Raw genomic sequence first — 21,164 nt, 5'->3', positions numbered from 1 at the left:
CCTATATATCATATATAAAGTTACCCGTTTATTCTCACAGGGCGACACCCATGGCTATATATAAATACATTCTTTGTATTTTTTGGTTTTGATGTAATACTGTCGAAATCACTAAGGTTCATAATCTTAATAACGATCATATACAAAAGAAGTTAAAAATCGCAGCATATGTTCAAAAATAATCAGATTACTTTTACTGACATTAAATGAAGGTTTCCTAAATATATGCTACGTTTAAAAGCACTGAACAATATATTTACATGTCAAGTATAAGGGTTATCAACAACGTATGCAAACCATTTATCATTTTACAGATAATGCTTTTCGTACTATTTTGTACCTCAATTTCTAATTTGATTGAGATAATTAAAACTTATACGATAAAATGACATGTACAATACAAGTTAACAAAGTTTATCAGGTTAACAAGATAAAACTAAATTGAACAAAACAAAACGAACTCTATTAAGTATAGTGAAACTGTTTTAAAGAGTAGCACATAAGTGCAAAGACTTCTGCATCAACAACCTTTGGTTAATAATACAGAATGGCATTTTTGTTAATAACTAATAGATAACACATATTGTTAAATCCTTGAACATGCATATGTTGGATGATAAAGAAAGGCAAGTAGTTTATTCAAATATACGTGTGAATATCAATGTGTCTGGAGATCCAGTTTACAGGGTTGTCCGAACCAGTTTATCCGTATCGAATGCCAAGAAATTGGCAAATACGGAAGTTATGAATACGATTTGAAATTTTGAGTGAGATCGCCCCTTATATTATGTTATCGTTGATTATAAAAAATATGTATAATTGAATTATATTTTGTTCATGATATGAGGTATACGTTTGTGTTCAAATTACTTCTATTAATAAATGAGTTGAATGTGAATTGTTTTAGCCGGTGATCAATATAAGGCATTATGTTTTGCTGAAACTGATAATTCATGATAAGATTAATTGATTCCATATCCATGATTTTTACATATTAATACGACTTTTTTACTTCCATCAAGCGTTATGTGTCTGTTATAATACAAAAAAGATCAACACTATGGTATCATTTTACAATTTCGCGTTTTGTAACACTTATCTTTATTAAAAATGATACGCTGCTTAATAATAAGTATGATTAATGGTCTAGATCACGTAAAAATATAATGAAGTCCTATTAAAACAATAAGCTGTTGATAACATAATCGGTTGCTTTTATTAGTGTAATCACTAGCTTGTTGTTTTTAACAAAAACTTTCATGACTAAGCATATATTAACATTCCCATTTATTTCAGAAACTTCGGTTTATGAATGCAACAGATGACATAGATTTGTTAAGATGTTTACAGAACGTGTTTCCAAAGTTTACCTTAACACCCTACACATCGGAAGAAAGTATCGCAGCTTTTGATAATATTGTTGTTTTTGGAAGGTTCCAGTCTAGGATTGAAAATGACTCAAAAGAGGCATTGCGACACCTTTCTCCAGGTAAAAGGTTGAAGGTGGCCGAAGATTTTAAATTGCTAACATTAATTATTCCTTGTTCTCTCACACATGTAGTTTTACGTACAGATGTAATGATACTTTGATATAGTGTTATGTGGTCCTTTTAAAAATCAATGTAGGGATTTATGTGTAGCGTAACGCCATGATGTATTTTGGGAAAGATCACTGTAATTAAAAATATGCTGCAAAACGAAGTTTACATAACATGGTTCTCTGTTTATTCTACTTAAACCATGATCAGCTATTTTGACAAGTTAGTTTCACGTTAATATATATGTCAGTCGAAGAATAACTATCATTTTGGTTTTGTTGATTTGACTGACCAACAAGAGCTGGATAGGCCAAATTTGCCAAAGAAGGTAACGTCTTCCTTTTTCAGATGTTCACTCAAAGGCTGTCTTAATTATGTTCCACCAGACCCGAGGGAGTAAGAAGGCAGAGGATGTCTTCGAAATGACGTACAAACATGAAAACATCAAAGATCAGCTGCATATTCCGTTTGTTCAGTATCAAAGAGATATGGTTCCTTCCGAGGGTTCCCAAGTTTGAAACAAACGCTGTTCCTTTTCAAATTACAAATAAGCAATGCTAATTAAAAGTTCCATCGGAACTCTGATAAACATATTTTGTTGTTACTACTATCGTTTATGCTTTGACGAGATTTAAAAAAAGTTGTGTTATTGATTTATTTAATCTAAACCGAATCGTCATAAATGTTTGACTGATGTACCTATGCCCTAAGTGTTTATTGTATAATGAACTTATTCAACACTTTTTGTAAGACCTGTTACGGTATTCGACTCACTTATTTATGCATTTTAAATGCCTCGTGACTTATTATATAAAAAAATATCTTACATTTCTTTTGCTGCAATTTTGTAATTATTTCATAACCTGTTATTTTGAATTGGACGAAGGTATTTTCAATGACATTCAAAGTTTGATTATCAATAATGGAAATTAATACAACATCACAAACTTTTTGTACAAAGGCGTTCGACAGTGTTTCGCCTTGTCAGCGACATTGTTTATAATATGTTTACAACCTCTTTTCAACTATATTGCAAACACTCATTGAATTGAAAGAATTAGAATTTAATAATAATAATAAAACTATAAAACAAACATTTTTTGCAGACGACTTCACCCTCTTTTATAATGAATTGTAAAGACACTAGCAATGTTCTCTGATGGTTCAGGCCTTAACTGCAACTCAATTTAATTCATATTACTTAGAGTGGGAACATTGAACAATAACTTCTGATAGCGTTATTACCTTAGGAATGACTTTTACAAAAAACTAACTAGACAATTAAGTGTACGGATATGATAACCCCAAAATCATATACGTGTCTCGCCCAACCTTCATGTCAAGTATGAGGATAAAAGGTCTAGACATTGATTTGTTAGCACTCGGAGAAGCTTTTCGCATTGAAGGTCACTGTGGCATTGGCCTTTGGCCTGACGACATCATAATCCATAGGGGATTTCTATTGGTAACATCCACATTCGTCATTTCAAGTCAGAGGGCCATGGGTACAGGCATTGTAAAGTTATCACTAGGACAATATTTTTGCATTCAAGGTCGATGTGACCTTCGACTTGATGACCTCAAAATCAATTAGCTTCCTTTACTGGTCACGTCCAGTCTTCTACTTAAGTATGAGGGCCATGTGTCGTGTCATTGTCGGGAAATCACAAGCTTTTCGCGTTCACGGTCTCAAAATCAATAGGGGTCAACAACTGATCAGACCCAGCCTTAATGTTTGAGGACCATACATTCAGGCAATGTCGAGTTTACTTAGACAAGCTGTTTGCGTTTTTTTACTGTGATCTTGACGTTTGACAGAATGACCTTAAAATTAATAGGGTTCAACTACTGGTCAAGCTTAGACTCGAAGTTAAGTTTGAGGGTCATAGGTCCAGGTATTCTTGAAAACTCACTCGGACATGCTTGGGTCTACCGACCTACCAATAGACCGACCTACCGACCGACCTACTGACCGACTGACTGACCGACATGTGCAAAGCAATATAACTACTATTTAATATTGTTGCGTTTTCAAATAGTTACACAATTACAATCTTGTTATCCGAATTTAATATTTTCCATAAATGCATTATATAGTAAGTAGTTAAAGGCGTATCACTCAAAACTTATGTTTGCTATACATGTGTATGTATTGATTTTGAATAAGAGTGTTACTTAACAGGCTTATTCAATTATCGCGATACGTTATCAACCTACAGTCTAACGACAGATGATTCCTCTGGTCTATGAATAATATGCTCGTTCTTTTCGCCACCGTTTGTCATCTTAGTGTTATTTGCAGATAGGTTTCGAGGCACTTGGCAGAAGTGGGCAGTCACAGCGGCGCACATTGTATTGCTGGACACGCTACTTGTTGTCCGGAGGCGGTCTCTGAATTTACCAATTGAAATGATATAAAGAGAAACGTTATACATATTAAAAACTACGAACTAGATTGTATAAATGCAAGGGTATTAGGTGCTCTCAAAATTAATTATCTTAATCCACAGTCAATGTTGCGTACCAGGTAGATGCTGAAAAACAACGTTACATACTAGTAAAAGGTTTTCATTTTAATCAAATGAATAACAATCAACTGACTTAAGCATGTGGTTTGACGTTCCAAACCAATATCACATTTTAAACATCACTACATAAAGGAGCAGAAATGTATGCATAACTAATGTCACTATAACATGAAAAACATAATTAACCTTGACCTAATAATTATAGAACTATGTGTTTTGGACGACTGAATGGCTCTCGGTGGTGACCATTTGTACCAAATTACGTCCAGAGAGCAGTTACACAGCTGACACTAAAGATGTGGACAAACGTGCGTACGTACGAATTGACTGATCAGGGACGGGATCGAGCAAACCTATAGTCATCGAAACAGGTTTTGACCGGGTGTTCATTATTACGATAAAAGCTTACAAAAGAAATTCCAGACCAAACAACAACGCGGTAGCCTCTCCAGGAATGCTTAATGAATCAAGGAGCATCACTATGGTAACGATGGAAGCGCTCGGCACAGAAGGAATAGCTAACGACGAAACTGTCACAAGCAAACTGAAAATAATATATTTCAAATATGTTTGAAAAGTAGAATTACATATATCATTGTATCTATATGTTTTCTTAAAATACATTGTTAATTTCGTAGTCAATCAACTATATAACCTATGTTTGTTAGAAAAATAGCAACAATATTAGGTAAAAAGGTCTACCCATGTTCCGTCTAAAATAGAGCAAATGTCATGTGAAGTGAAAAATATCATTGTATCTATATGTTTTCTTAAAATACATTGTTAATTTCGTAGTCAATCAACTATATAACCTATGTTTGTTAGAAAAATAGCAACAATATTAGGTAAAAAGGTCTACCCATGTTCCGTCTAAAATAGAGCAAATGTCATGTGAAGTGAAAAAATCCTGGCGTTCATTGATTCAAACATACAATACGAGGAACTAGTGTACATTAGGAACCAGGGAGTGTATATTATTTTTGAGATACAATGTTTCTTCAAGTGCAAAAGATTAGCATATATGTGCGTGTTTCCTTTGACACGTGGTTTGGTATGGTAGAGATGATACCAACTCTCACGAAGACGGCGTGCTCATTTTTTGCCTAGTTAGTCAGGTTAAACAGGTATCATAATTATTATACAATATAATATGCAAAGAACAATTATTATATAATTTATTATTTCTGATATGCTGTATGTAATTTATGAAAACTCAGAAGTGTTCGTGCTCGAGGCATACCGATATATTTCTTTTGTATGTATTTTTAAACGTTCAAAAAGATACATTTTACGAAGGCATTATTAACTGAGTTGGTTTAACATATATCAGCCTTCGTACAGAGATGTACTGTATCTACTTCAATTAAGTAACTCGAACACATACCCAAGTGTAATCACGTCACCGCCGGTAGGTACTTCGCCCGTCAAGTTCCAGATAAACAGACAGGAGCAAGCTATAAACAAGGCTGACCCGTTCGCGCTTAAGGTCACACAGAAGGAGATAACGAACCGGGTGATGCGACTGTCGATCTTCAACAGGTGCTCACATGAGTAAATCATCTCAGGAATGGATATTGCGCTTAAAGTAAAGGCAAAGGAAATATGTAAATTCACTGTTATTTGTTTGCTTATTTTTAAGGGTATCGGACAGAATTTCTACGCAGTTGTTGAATATTAGATATTTTATTAGTAATAAAGCGTGTAAATATTATTGTTCTTAACTCTTATCTGTATTCATCCTCATAGTATACATCTGTGTGTGTTTTAATAATAATTATCACAAAGTTAAATATTGCATGTATAGTGTATTGTATAAATAATGTAAATAAATTGAATAAAATAAATTATTTGCATAAATCTACTGATGGACCTACCACAAATACATTAATCGAAACATACGTGTTTTTATATGTACCGAATTTGAGCCGTTTATTATCTTGCATGTTATACGGAATTATTCAGATTTTTACAGTTCTTGTCAAAACCAGCTTTACTCGGGTTACGTTCTATCTAATCCAGTGGCGAATAGCTTCCTAATATCATTTTTAATTGTTCTATTTGTCTCGACAGTACCCAAAACAGATTCAGACAGCGCGCTCGACTATACACCGCTTTGTCTAAAAAATGAATAAAATAATGATGTCATTTGTGTCTGTCAAAAGCAATAAAAAAAAGTAAACAAGAAACGCCGCAATGCGACAAAACCGAATATTCAATGATTGACTGAAGAACTTCAGCATTCGTTGTGTGACTCAGTTTTAATTGTACTTCCAATTTAGTTACAGTGAAATTGACCTTGATCCTAGGGTACCAAATTCAATCCCATGTAAGTCATCCATAAAAATTGCTACATTCCAAGTTTGGTTACAATATGGCAGCCCTAACTAAAGTTATTCAATTCAAAACTGTTATCTATTTTAGTAATAGTGACCTTGATCTTTACCTAATGGGCCACAAACGCAATTCCATAAAATGTATCCATTTGCCCTTCGTATATAAGTTAAGTTGCGATATGTCAACCCTTACTAAAGTTATACCAGTACCTTTTTTCTATTTGAATTTAGTAATAGCGACCTTGAACCTAGGGGCCCAAAACACATTCCCATGAAAGATCTACATAAACTATTCATTATTTCAAATATACCAAGATTACTCACAATATATCGACCCTAACTTACGTTACTCAGTACCAACCATTTTTTTCTATTTTAAGTTACAGTGACCTTGACCTTGACCATGCTTCTCGGGGCCCAAAACACAAAGCCATAAATGGTCTCTAAAAATCCTCATGAAATCCAAGTATAGTTGCAATATGTCAACCCTAACTTACGTTACTCAGTACCAACCATTTTGTATTTTTAGTAACATTGACCTTGAAACTAGAGGCTTTAAACGCAATTCCATAAAACCATGTATAGAAACTTATTCGCTTCCATAATTGAGCTTAAGGCCGCTCTCCCGCCGCCCCGCACGAACAAAATCGTACGTCATTCTAATAGCCAGGTTTCACTTTGTTATACATATTTCAACAAATGCCTGTCAAAGGCAAAACAAACATAATATACAAGAGCAAAAAAAGGTCAATCAAAGGCCGTAATTTGTATTAAGAGTTAAAACATGCATTACATGGAGTTAGGTTATAATTGTTTGATGGCTACTGTGTAAAACATGAGGCCATTGAATGAACAGTACATGAGATATGAAAACCTTAAATTGCCCAAAAAATTACCCTTATTAACACGATCAATGGCCATAATTTGTATTTAGAATACTATGGAGTTATGTAATCTAATTGTAAGATGGTCGTTAATAAATTCGTGAAGTATTAAGTCTATTAAAATGTCAACTTGCGTTAAAACCTTAACAGGACGCCGACACCGGGGCGAGTTGTAGAGCCACCTTATTCTGTGAATAGTCGTGCTAAAAGTGTTTTTTATACAAACATACATATTAAGGCAAGGACCAAACAATTCACAAAATAATTAGTGTAGAACAAAATTACTTTGAATTTAGAAAAATAATAATACAGAGAAATATCATGGACGCTTCAGATGGCCTTAATTGAAAAACCTGAAGTGTTAGAGTGAAATCATTTCATTTTACATAAAAACGATAGTGTAAAAACATACGTAAAAAAAGAAAATTGTCACAGTAAGTAACTAATTCCCCCGACCTGATATCTAGTTCAATGAGTTTTGACATTACTAATGTCATAAACTATATACATATAATGCCTCCCATAATGGTTTACATCAAGCGTGGAGGAGTGATCCAGTAAATGGTAGAGACATTGGCTTCACACAGACTCGTCGTCTTAAGGAACAGAACACATGGGCGAAGTAATTTTACAATATATCCGTGCATGAAAAGTTTTCAGCCCTGACACTCAATCTATGTGCATATATGAAGCGTTCCAAAATAACTGAACTCTAAGTATGACCTTGAACGTTTAGGTAGGGTCGGGGGTTATGCCTGAGACACATAAACTTCTAATACTTAACATATGTGGCAATCTATGTTAAAATCACTCTTTGGAAGATATAACTACAGCCCGGACACGACCAACAATAAATTCAGCATTCCATAATGATAAACTTGTAAGTGTGACCTTGGCCTTTGAGGTAGGGACGACACATGTAATGTACGGAATTCATTTACCAATTTATCTGTGCGTGTGACCTTGACTGTTGGGGTAGGGGCGTGTGTCTTCCATGTGACATGTCGTCTGTATGTACAAACACATGTACCAAGTAATTTTAAAATCCCTCCCTGCATGACAAAGTTATAGCCCTTACAAGGAAAAAAGTCCAATGTTAACTTGCGTGAATTGTAGCTGCTCAAAATACTGTGAAAATGGCGTAAACTTGAAGAAACATCAATAAAACTATTAATTTGAAACAATAAGCAATTACATATCATGTTTCGAGGAACACTGCTATTGGTTCGAAATTAACCCAGTTCATAATTGATTTTACACATGAAACAAAAGGATGTGGGTTTTGTTAATATTGTATGGCTAATCACTGTGCAGGACGTCCGAGTTCTTACATGAGAATAACATCCATTATAATTGGATGATGTTTGTTTATGTGTGTAATGCTTTCAGGTTAACTTTCAGTTCAATTAAAATCATATATGTGTTCTTAAGTATAATCTTTATTAAGCAACGTAATGTATATCAACATTAAACACTCATATATATATATATATATATATATATATATATATATATATATATATATATATATATATATATATGAAATGTAAGAAAACTAAAACACATTCAGACGTACGAGCTAGCTGTTGAAAAAGCAATTATCCATGGGCGGCCAATGTTCTTGAGATGGACAAAGGGGTTGTTCCTCGTGGTCAGGAAGAGGATTAGTGGTAAAACAATCACTTGCTGAACCACAAGTGCCACAATTACGGCTCCTAGTGTGATAAATGCAATAATTAGGCAAACAAAAACACCTTCGAAACAAACGTAGTTATAATTAAAACAAATCATCTAATTAATATGTATATGCACTATAGTTAAAATGTATGTGCTTCATCTTACTCGGTTTATCTAACCGGGCATTGCCAAACACAGTCAATTTTCCCTGGTAAAACACATCTTTTAATCTAAAAAATCAAAGCTCTGTGAAAGAATTAAGCTAACAAGACAGAAGTCTATATCTCTAAATTTTTAACGTGAATAAAACCTATATTATGGACGTGCTATTCGATTTGATAGCCTATTATGGTCACCAGAGAACTTATCTTATCTTAACTGATGAAAACTGATGAAAACTCATAAAAATGCTATATAAACTGCACATTTAGTACCCGCTGGTTCCTCTATTGAGCGCAGGAATGTTCAGGAATAGCACCGTCCATCCGTACCGTCAGTGCTTACATTTAAACATGAGCCATAAGATTACAAAAAGTGACATTTAAGCGAGTTGTATGAAGCATTACAAATGTGAACGCTTACCAATAAAGAGACTGAGTTCCCTGAAGACAGCACCGACGTCATCAAGACTAGCAAATGTTGCTAGGATAAGACTTAACACACCAGTCGGCGTCAACCTGAATACAAATGGTGCACACAAGCGCTGGATGTAAAGAACATGTCCAATTACAACAGTCATGTTATGATACACCGATAATATGAGATACACATATTGGTCAAAAGGCGTTGTTTCCTTTAAAAAAGAATAAAAGAATAATATGTTCTGCTTTTTGTCAAATAAATTCAATGTCATAAGACAATATCAATACAACTAGTCCATTTTTGTATTTAATTGTATCATTTACTAAGGGAAGTAATTTAAAAAAAAAACGAAAAACGATTCCCTTCATCCGTTTCAATTTATAACTCAAAATGACAAAATCTTCAAATTATCAAATACAAGTGATATTTAGAAGATGAGTGGACGAGCGGTCCGCTCATTAAGCATGCAAAAGTACGAGCCAGGGGCGTGTTCTTTAAGCATCTAAACGGACACCGGTCATGGTTTCTACCTAAGACACGGACTCTTACATTAGGTTACACCTGTTTTCACAATCGAGATAAGATAAAGAAGTATTAAGTTTTATTACCACATGAACCAACGGATAACCTTGGTCACAATGGCGGCAGCAGATTCAAAGAAGAGAATGAACGGTTTCCCCTTTTCCTTCAAGGCGGAGGCTGCAATGCCCACCACGATACAAACAAATATAAGCCCTGGGAATACATTCAAGAGGACATTGTACGAGCAATCACTTTAAACTTTAAATGGACATCACTTCTACTTTCTTCAATATTATAAATAATAGCCATTAAAGGTGGTTGTGATATACATACTACTGATGTTTGCGTCAATAAATCTCAATCATCCGGCAAGACTGCTGGTTTCATATTTCAGATTAAGTTGCCCCTACGGTCTCAAAAAAGTGACCTTGTTATGTTTCACTAAATTATTTAGGATTTGAGTAGGGAGTCAATGTATTTACAAATATAAACAAATAAAGCATGAATCAATTATATATTCGAGTTGAATAATATAACGTGTTGATGGAAAATGGTATACCAAGCAGGTTTGCGCCACCAGTTTTTCCGAGTGACTTTGTGATGATGACAACGGTCGTGTTTGAATCTGGAGACACGGTATTTATCTCCTTCTGGTATTGAGTCTGGTCTTGCTGAAATGTCGCCTCAAACAGGTTACTCGGGAAGATATTTCTGAAAACGATGTTAATTGTGAATGTGTTGGGAAGACACTACTATTGTTGGTGACCGCAGACATGTTTATGCATAACTAACTGTGACGTTCCGTAATTTATAATACTAAGTCCCATGTGGTCGCCTCAACCAGGAAAGATATTTCTGCAAACGATGGAATTTTATTGGGAATGCGTTGGGAAGACACTACTAGTGTTGGTGACTGCACTCTTGTATAGGGATTACATTCTGTGACGTTCCGTAATTTATAATACTAAGTCCAATGAGGTCGCCTCAAACAGGTTACTCGGGAAGATATTTCTGACGATGTAAATTGTGAATGCGTTGGAAAGACACTACTAGTGTTGAAGACCGCACGCTTGTATAGGGATTACATTCTGTGATGTGCCGTACTTTAGGGTTTGATGATGCAGTCATCGACAGTGTATGATTTCTTTGAGGAGGACAGTGTAACTCGAGAGAATACTGTAGAGCGAACTTCCTTTATAAAATTATAAACAAAAACATCTTTGCAATGATTTTATAAACAGATAATTCTTCTAAAACATATTAAAAAGAAACAAAATATGGCCATTCTGCAATTCAGCATTTTGGTAACAAGGCGCCTGTGCTTGATGGAATAAATGTAACGATATAAGTAAAATATATACTTGAACTCTGAACAAGCCCGGATAGAAATTAACAAGCCCAAAGATTCAAATCATTGAGTAGGTGAAATAACAACAGTTAAATATTTGAGAAAGAAAATATAAGCATTGTCTTGTCTATTCAATTCACTTCTGTAAGTAAACATTTTAAAACAGAAACATATCATCATTCTCAAATGAGAAAAAATTCCAGCATATTACAAGAACAACATATAATTCAAAATGGAAGTTCAACAAATATAACTTTCGGTTTCTCCTTTATACATAAGTCCGTTGGTCAATCGGGAACCAATCGTAAAGAACGGAACAAACGGATCAAAATACGAATGCATTTCGGCAATTTCCGTGGCTATTCCGGTAGTTAATTAAGTATTCAATCGCAACTATATAAAATAAATTCCGACAAGCTAGTCAAACATTTTCTGAAAATAGCAAAATGCAACCGAAGATTGCAAGATGAGCCATATGGATCACGCTCGTCTTATTTTAAAACCTAACTTAAACCCCAATACATAACTTACCGAGAAGAATCGCGAGTCAAGGTAAACATAAAAGTCGATCAGAAAACGTAGGAAGCCTTATTTTGAATTGTAAAACAGTGACTTGCACAATAATGAATATACAAACAATTTTAAAAGGACAAGAAAATGGAAAACAGAAATGGAATTGTTTTCGCAGCGAAGTCTACAAGCCTTTTTTTCATGTGATATTTCACAATGAACAAGGCCGACAGGCCTGTAACCAGTCTCGGGCTTGCGTGCTTGTTCTCATTTGAACCATTGTTAGAGAATAAAAAATTCATACCTGATCAGATCAGCAAAGATATCATGTGTCTCTATCTTATTCTCTTCAACCTTTTCATTCGAAGTAAGGCCAACGCCTCCTTTCCCTGTAGTGGTAAAAAGGTAGAAACTCGATTACATACGCAAAATCAGTCCTCAAATATGTATATTGTTCACAGACGCCATGTCATTTCATATTGGTTGCGTGAGCTGTTGATACATTGTGTGTAAACTTCCATTAAACTTAGTAGTCTGCAGAACGTGCATAATTATTTAAAAACACGTTTGGAAAGAAGTCATTTTATGGTCTGTCGGAAGTGACGTCAAGTCAGTATATATCCTATACATAATCGGTTCACGTTAATAACCTAGCAAAGACATGTAAACTTTATTTGAAGTTCATTGCTCATTAAATTTACAATTTATTTCCTGCGTTTATCACAAATAAAATGCCATACGCAGTCTTCGATGTATATTATCATTTTATTACTTTAAGCGTACGTTATGAAAAGGCGTGTTGTTGTTGTTGTTGTTTTTTCAATTTAAATTCTACTTAAAGATCAGTCATACAAATAAATAAACATATAGAAACAATATGACACTTAGATAATTTCACTTAAATCAGCCAAAGCACTCGTGCACGTTTTTATATTAAATTCAATAACCTATAGTTTCTTCAAAAATGTACATATAAAGGTCATTTTAAGAATACTGAATGTGGTTGGCAATCTTCGGCCGTTTTTTTCGTCGTTTGAACTTCACAAAAAGACAAAACTCGGGGGCGAACTACTGGTAAAACCCCCGCAAAGGCCCCGCACCCAAGGGACCCTAGGTAAGGCCCATTCCCCGCTATATTTGGTGCGAATACAAATCCACCGCATTCACCCGGCACTGCGGGGCCACTAGAAGGTAAAAACACGGCCCATTTCCGCGGCTACCTCCGGTATACGCCCGGACCTGGGGGGCCGTGGTTACAATTGACTGGTGCATTATAGCAATACCTTATCTTTTTTTTTCAAATGGCAAATGGAAGAACAACATATCCTTCTCCGACACAAACGCCTCGACAAAGGGGGCGGAGGTATAATTGTCTACATTTCAAATAAACTCTCATATGTTAGGCGATATGATTTAGAGTCCGACACTTTAAAATCCGTCTGGGTTCAAATCGCTTTACCCAGAAGTAAATCGTTTTTAGTAAACTTTGTATATAGACCTCCTGATTCTTCACAAAAATGGATATATCTATTTGAAACTCAATACAACAAATTAGGAAGCAAGGATAGTGAATTATATGCTCTAGGGGACTTTAACATCAATTATTTTCCAGACAAAACAAATAAATTCAATAATGACAAATGGGAAAGTTTTCTTTCCAAGTTTGGACTTTCTCAAATCATTGAAACGCCAACTAGGATTCATACAAATGGTTCGTCTATTATAGACCATATATATACAACAAGAAAAGATCTCATCTCAGATATTGCTGTATATAATTATACCATAAGCGACCACTTGCCTATCGCTTTCACGAGATCAGTAAGAAAGAAACAAGTGAAAAACAGTCACGATTCAATAACATATCGATGCTATAAAAGCTTCGATAAAGATCTTTTTAAAGCAGATTTAGTTAACTCAAATCTGATCCTTATCGATCCAATAGCAGATCCAAACTTTGCTTTGGACATTTTATATGATACAATTCATACTACTCTTTCTAACCATACGACAATCAAGCAAAAGAGAATTAAACATGCGAGTCAACCGTTTTGGTTCTCGGATCAAATTAAACAAACAATTTTTTTGAGGGATTATTAGTTTTTGCACAAAGATTTTGAGAATTACAAAAAACACGAAACAAAATTTCATCTTTGATACGCAAAAGCAAAACATCCTTCTATAACGATGCTATCAAAAATAATAAATCTTTAAAGTTTCTTTGGCAAAACCTGAATGATATCACAAATAACAACAAAGCACACCAATTAAGTATTCCAAATAAACTTATCATAAATGAAAAAGATATTGAGGGTACAGTGGAAATATTGGAAGCCTTAAATTCTCACTTCACCAATATATCTAATATAATTAAGAGAAACCCATTTGCTAAGGTCTACTCTGCAGAAATATCTGGATGAAAAATTGCGACATCATCAATTTAATGTGGAAATATTACAGCCCTTGATGTAAAGCACATCATTGACAAACTTGACATTTCAAAGTCCACTGGTCCTGATTGAATAGGACCAAACATTTTACGCTATTGTGGCGATTACATAACATCAGCAATAGCTTCTATCATCAATAACAGTATAGAAAGCGGTATATTTCCTGACAAATTGAAAGAAGCTTCTGTTGTCCCGATACACAAATCAAGAAATAAGTACGAACCGGGAAACTATCGCCCTATATCCATTCTCAATACTTTATCAAAGATATTTGAACGACATATTGCGTCTCAGTTGCAAATGTTTTTAAGAAAACGGATATTATACACAAAAATCGGTCGGGTTTCCGTCCAAATCACTCATGTCAGACTGCATTATCCCATCTTATAGATACATGGTTGAAGGGTATAGACAGTGGTGATTATGTAGGGGCCATTTATCTCGATCTCCAAAAAACATTTGACTTAGTTGACCATGAAATACTCCTACATAAACTTAAACTTCATCACTTCACAGAAAGGTCTATGAAGTTATTTAGGTCCTATCTGACTAACAGGATGCAATTTTGAAAAGGAACAACATTAATTCTGAGAAAATGAAAACTATGTCGGGTGTCCCTCAAGGATCAATACTCGATCCCTTACTTTTTCTAATATACGTCAATGATATGCCTTTAATTTCTTCCAATTCATGTATTGACTTATGTGCAGATGATTCCACGTTATACAAAATAGGTCCAAGTATATTGAGCATTCAATCAGATCTACAAAAAAGTCTTAATAGTGTGAACTGTTGGTGTAAGACAAATAATATGTCAATCCATCCATCAAAAACCAAATGTATGATTCTATGTACTAATTATAAGGCAAAACATGCATTGCAACTTGAACTATCAATAGATGGATTGTCAGTAGAAAACGTGAAATGTCAAAAGGTCCTCGGGGTGCATGTTGATCAGACATTGTCATGGCATACACATGTTAAGACTTTAGTGAATAAGCTTAATTCAAAATTGTCACATTCTAAGAAGAATAGCATATTATCTAACAGACGAGATGAAATTATTGTATTATAATGCATATATCATGTCAAACATGGAGTACTGTTGTAGTGTCTGGGGACTTACACATTCCTCAGATACCACAAAAATCACTAATATTCAGAAAAGAGCGATTAAGCTAATAATGAAGTCGGGAACTAGCCACTGTGGAAACATATTCAAACAGTCAGGGTTGCTCTCTTTTGAAGACAGGTGCTATTATCATCTTTCATTACTTGTTTTCAAAAGCATGAAATGTTTAACTCCTTCGTACTTCACAGAATTGTTAACATTTGCCAAAAATGAGCACCATAGCTTGCGTTCATCAGAAAACAAGGATCTTTTTGTTGTAAAACCTAGAACAAACTATATCAAAAATACATTTGCCTGTAAAGCAGTGAAAATTTGGAATTCTCTTCTTACATACATTAAATGTAAAGATAAGCTACCAGCCTTTAAACATGCATTAAAATGCTACGTATTGGCAGAATAATTTTATCACATGAAAAACAATCTTGACACTTTATTTAATTCACATTATAATAAAAAGTTCATTGTTTACATGAATTGTGAATTGTGTTAATGTACGTATATGACATTCTTGCAACAGCTTGTAATGGATACTACCAAATATGTAAATGTTGAAAATATATATTGATTGAATGTGGTTTTACTGAATATATCTATATTATATACAGTATGAAATTATTGCAATTTATAATTATCATATTAAATTGAGTTGTGTTTGTCGAAGAAATGTATGATAGTGATAGTGTGATTGTATGTTTTTTTTTATGTTGCTTAATATGTAACTTAGTATATGTGTTTTTGTAATACTTTTTGTGTGAAGGCCATGCTGGAAATAAGTAGTATGTCTGTGTAATGATTGTACACTTAGTATGTAACCTTCGTTAAATAAAGTTGTTATGATTATTATTATTATTATTATTATTATTATTATTATTATTATTATATTATTATTATTATTATTATTATTATTATTATTATTATTATTATTATTATACAAACGATTTTGTTTTCAAATTGGCATATTAATTTTGCAGAAAAAAACACAATTAAGAAATGAATATTCATATTGTATATTTATGTTTTTCTCTGTGACAAGAACTTCACTAGTGTAACTGGCATACAGCGTCAAAGCCATAATAACTATGGCCGCGTTGCTCAAAAGCAGGTTATATTTCGATATTTATTGAAAAAATATTAATTGAGAGCCTTTTAATTTTACGATTAAGCGCGTACCAGTACACTACAAACATTATTTAATTATTTTATGGATACTTTATATGATAATGGCTTATACATTTATCAAATTCAAACATAAAATTAAATGTTACCAGGCTGGAAGACCAGCCAGCCAAGAATTCCGAGGATGGTGCCGATCATGTTGGTGACAAAGATGTAAATAAACGACACAATTGTAATCTTTCCGTTTTGTTTTGCATCGAGTGACGCCGTACCTAAAAAGAAATAAAAGAAAATCGACAATTGGTAAAGCTTTAATTTAAAAAGAAATCAGGACAAGCAGAAGTAGGTGTCATAGTAATTATGACGTAAGCGGGAAATATAACGTCAAAGTTTATGTTACTAAGAATATAATGACCTCATCCGATGTGAAATCCTTTAGGTCCATAATTCATTTCAGGTATTTTTTTTATAAATTACGTTTTTGATTTGATGCCATAAACTGGCGGAGAAGGCCGATGTGTTCCGATTGCGTTAGAATAAATATAGCTACAATGATATAAACATGTAGTTACAACAAATTTCGGAAGCAGTATGACGAAATAAAAGCGTATGCCCGTTACCTCGAGAACTTCTTTGTAACAGCAAAAGATAATATTATTAAACTGGTAGTGGGGACAAGAAACAGAGTTGACGTAAAAACTAATGACTCACCTACAATAACGCTGCAAATGACCAAAGGTACAATCATGAGACGCAAGGCTCGCAGGTACAGCTGACCGGGTAAACCTGGCGGAGAAAGCATGAACCACACAACAATCAACATAAATAAAATTAACGTGTACTCGTATTACAAAGGAAACTACGACGAACCCAAGTCCACATGTTAGCTACGCATTAGTTACTCATCTCAAACGAAAAAATGGCCATTCTACTTTAAGCTACATGTATATAATTGAGATGTGGGATTCAATGGTGTAAAATTTCTCCTGAGCATGCGACGCATATAACCGTACCGTAAGTGCATATATATTGTGATACATTAGTTTCACCTAGGGAATCATAGAGCAACATACTTTCTTATATAGCTTCTTAAATCTTATACAATGGCATACGTTTTCGCACTTCTTTTCATTAAAAAGAAAACAAACAATGAGCAGATTATTTTCATTCTTTAAGTTGAATTGTACGTTGTTAGAATGTAAAATAACAAACAAAAGATACCTATCCACATAAGAGCGGTGGCCGAGGGACCAGATGTCCTGACTGCAAACCCAATGCCTATACCGAGTCCCACAGCTACCAAGGTCGTTAGCAGAAGAGCCTCTCGTTTGAGGCATCGCCCAAACTTTCCTGAACAACAATGATTTGTTCCCGTCATCTTTATTAATTACAGCAGTAGACTTGAATTTGATTGTTTTCCGGATGGTGCTAAGGCGTTGTTGTCAGTTTAACGGAAGTACACACGTACACACTGAATTTTTTTACAATGGACACTATAGGAACAAGCCAATTAAGTAACAATGATCCTATTTAAAGGCACTCGACCAAGGCCTAATATATTGCTGTCTAAACAAAACCAACTAGACACGCTTATTTAACCATTACATAGTATTTTCTACTTTGAAGCTTATTTGACAAGTTGGTACCAAAGCTTTGTTTTTTAGTTCTGGTACTCTACATCATACGTAAGACAAAAATATATTTTATTCAAGTGAATTATGAAGCTTTTTTTAATGACTAAATACGCGCCATATATACGCCAAATGGCACCATATCGGATCTGTAGTTAAACAAAAATCCAGGGGGAGGTGAAGAAATAGGAAAGTTATCTTTGTTTAAAGCCTTCATTCGAAGCAAAATATTGCCTTCCGACGTAGCATTTATGACGCAATTTATCACGTGGTATACACACAATGTGAATATGGATCTGCAAACATTTCAAAATATCATTGCCATCTATTTATATATACCAATTCCATTTGAATCCCTATAAAACATTCCAACTTTTCCAAGATATGAGCCGAACAAGCACCGATTATGAAAACATCGTTTAGAGAATATAACTTCATAATTATGCATTTATATGATTATGATTCTGATGCAGTGCACTTCCCCTCATTACCATCTATTTATATACCATGTTTTATTTCAATCCAGTCAAGAGTTTTCAAGGAAGTTAGCGGACAAGAGTGTGCGAGCACGAATTTTGAAAAATTGGTTAAGGGGAGATAACTTAATAATAAATAAAGCATGATAGGATTATGGTTCTTGTGCACTGCACCACTTCTTCTCATTGCAATTTCAATCCCTTTAGTGTTTTCCAAGATATGGCCCGGACAAGCACCAATAAATGGTTAAGGAGCGATAAATTAATACATATGCAACGATAGAATTACAGTTCTTGTGCACTGCACTGCCTCTCGATGAAATATATATGTATACCAAGTCTTATTCCAATACAATCAGTACTTAGTTAATCTCCGGACAATGGGGTGACGGACAGACGCAAGGACGGACGGATGGGTAGCTGGACAGCCTGACGGACGGACGGACGGATAGCTGGCCAGCCTGACGGACGGACAAAGCTGCAACTATATGCTCTCCGTTCGGGAAGCATTATAATTGCAAAATTAGAAATGTATGCGCATTCGAAGTCATACGTCTTGTTACTCATCCAATCACGGCTTCAGTTCTATATAACTTGTTGAAAATTCAGTGTGTCTGATATTTTGTGCAGTTTTTGACTTTTTTATTGTCGGGCTATACTTTCTGGACGAATATCAAAAAGGCCGGGCAACTTTTGTGATTATATTACTTTCTTTGACACCTGTGACTGCCCAATTTATATTTACACTTTAATATTCTGAAAGAAAAACGGATATACATGTATCACTTTTTTGGTTTGTATCACCGATAGAAATGCAAATCTTGACAAAGCAAAACATTCACCTCAAACGTTCCTTCAAAAAATGTTTTTGTTCTATCAAGCTGTTTTTAACACCAACATTTAAACACCTCTTTCACAACTAGGTTTAAATCTCAATGGCACTGCTTGACCAAAATTATGGCTTCTAAACAGAGTATTTATTTAATGGTTCACATGTGGACGTGTTCCTGTGTTTTCATTTAATTACTGACACGCAAGTTCATCACCACAAACTACGGAATGCCGTTAGGACCATCGCCTGTGAATGTGTTGATCTGAAACGCGATACTCAAAAGTACGATGATGAAAACGCGAAATCACGATGATGAAAACGCGACATAACGATAACGAAAACGCGATAATATGACAGTACGATGATGATAATGCGGTAAACTATCGTGTTTATTAATTCCATCTCATTGCGTTAAATTTTAGATGTAACTAGCCACTGAAAGCTTAATCATTTATGATTTAAGGAAAAGGTAACGTTTAAACAGCTTAATAGAACTTACGCATTCAAGTGATCGGCCACCTTATTCCAGGCGGCCGACTTTTCTTTGAATGTGATTCCGTCGGCGAATCCCCCGTATAACACGTCGTACTGTTCAATCACTAGCCGCACGGCACACAGTCGCTCTTTATCATCCCAGGTAGTCCTTTGTTTTTCTAGCGACATTTTACATCAAACCCCGCCGACAGCCACTCAGGCGCTTGCATTGTACAGGTATCTGATTTTGACTACATCGGTAATATGCGTCTAGAAATTCTGAGCAAAGTTCAAGAACGATAACGCTTGAAAAAGTAAACAATGGCCGCTTACGTTCATGCAAGTATAAATATTGCGGAATCGGACTCAGGCTCAACGTTGAGACTGAGTCAGAGACTGTTTGAAATCATGTAATATTCGACAAGCTCAGCTGAGTCTGGACTTGGACTCAGGTGCTGAGACTGAGTCCAACTTTCAGACTCAGTCTTGAGACTGTTCGTAAGCACGGTCCCAGAGCCGGTTGCTGGCCGTTTACTGATCAAATCCATATACGTTTTGCCTGAGTTGGTACGGTGTGAATACTGCTATTCAAGAATGAAAGCATTCCACATCAGCAGATATAGTGATTAAGAAGCCTTAAACGAAGTCTTCTCATGCAGACGATAAACTGAATATTATCATTTACCTGTATTATTATAAAAACAGATTCGTTGTTATTAACGATTATCAGTTGCCTAATTATACATTATAAATAGTTTTAATTTAAAGGTAAACAGTTAAATTAAGCATTATATAACTTACTATGCATTAGAAAAAATGGTACTCACCGTATAACATCAGTACTTTTGTAAACTGGTTTTGACTAGTACCTGGGTTATATATAAACACTTCTTTACCGCTGATGTTGATCATGAAAGGTTCAGTTTCACACCGGCTCATCTCCGACAAAACGTAGAATGATTCGTTCAATTCAATGGTATCGGTTCGTTACATAAACCTTACATAAATAATTCGTTCAGATGGTATGAAAAGGTTAATTTATAAATGGAACAAATGCCGTTTGTTATTCACCTTTGAAGGATATATAAACAACTAATTGAAACAATTATATTTACAATTTCCCTAAGTATG

The 21,164-nt window shown here is 34.6% G+C and overlaps 1 protein-coding gene across 4 annotated transcripts; it reads right to left on the bottom strand.

Annotated features, from left to right (window-relative positions):
* Window positions 1-3,591: 3,591 nt before the first annotated feature.
* On the bottom strand, window positions 3,592-20,912 carry LOC128220272 (excitatory amino acid transporter-like). Of its 4 annotated transcripts, XM_052928604.1 has the most exons (12): window positions 20,861-20,912; window positions 17,842-17,970; window positions 17,332-17,406; window positions 16,770-16,892; window positions 12,227-12,311; window positions 10,624-10,775; window positions 10,151-10,277; window positions 9,543-9,637; window positions 8,860-8,998; window positions 5,451-5,645; window positions 4,476-4,610; window positions 3,592-3,929 (listed from the first exon to the last, which is right to left on the bottom strand). In XM_052928604.1, the coding sequence occupies exons 1-12, from the start codon at window positions 20,868-20,870 to the stop codon at window positions 3,752-3,754; spliced, it is 1,443 nt and encodes a 480-aa protein (XP_052784564.1). In that variant the 5' UTR covers window positions 20,871-20,912; the 3' UTR covers window positions 3,592-3,751. The 4 variants fall into 4 exon arrangements, with proteins under 4 accessions (XP_052784564.1, XP_052784563.1, XP_052784566.1 ...); XM_052928603.1 differs by lacking the exon at window positions 20,861-20,912 and having other exon boundaries at window positions 17,842-18,004; XM_052928606.1 differs by lacking the exon at window positions 20,861-20,912 and having other exon boundaries at window positions 5,577-5,645; window positions 17,842-18,004.
* Window positions 20,913-21,164: the final 252 nt, after the last annotated feature.

The sequence above is a fragment of the Mya arenaria genome, chromosome 15, assembly GCF_026914265.1.
Source record: "Mya arenaria isolate MELC-2E11 chromosome 15, ASM2691426v1".
In the NCBI taxonomy this organism is placed as follows: domain Eukaryota; kingdom Metazoa; phylum Mollusca; class Bivalvia; order Myida; family Myidae; genus Mya; species Mya arenaria.
The sequence above is the reverse complement of the archived record's forward strand: the minus strand, read 5'-3'. Positions and strand labels throughout refer to the sequence as shown.

What these genes read in the sequence shown, in the direction of transcription:
- LOC128220272 (XM_052928603.1), bottom strand. Translation starts at nt 17,998, where the DNA reads ATGACGGGAACAAATCATTGTTGTTCAGGAAAGTTTGGGCGATGCCTC. An exon ending in CTGGCTGGTCTTCCAGCCTG is followed by an intron (nt 12,312 to 16,769) that starts GTAACATTTAAT and finishes TTACCACTACAG; the next exon opens with GGAAAGGAGGCGTTGGCCTT. An exon ending in GTTATCCGTTGGTTCATGTG is followed by an intron (nt 9,638 to 10,150) that starts GTAATAAAACTT and finishes ATTTGTATTCAG; the next exon opens with GTTGACGCCGACTGGTGTGT.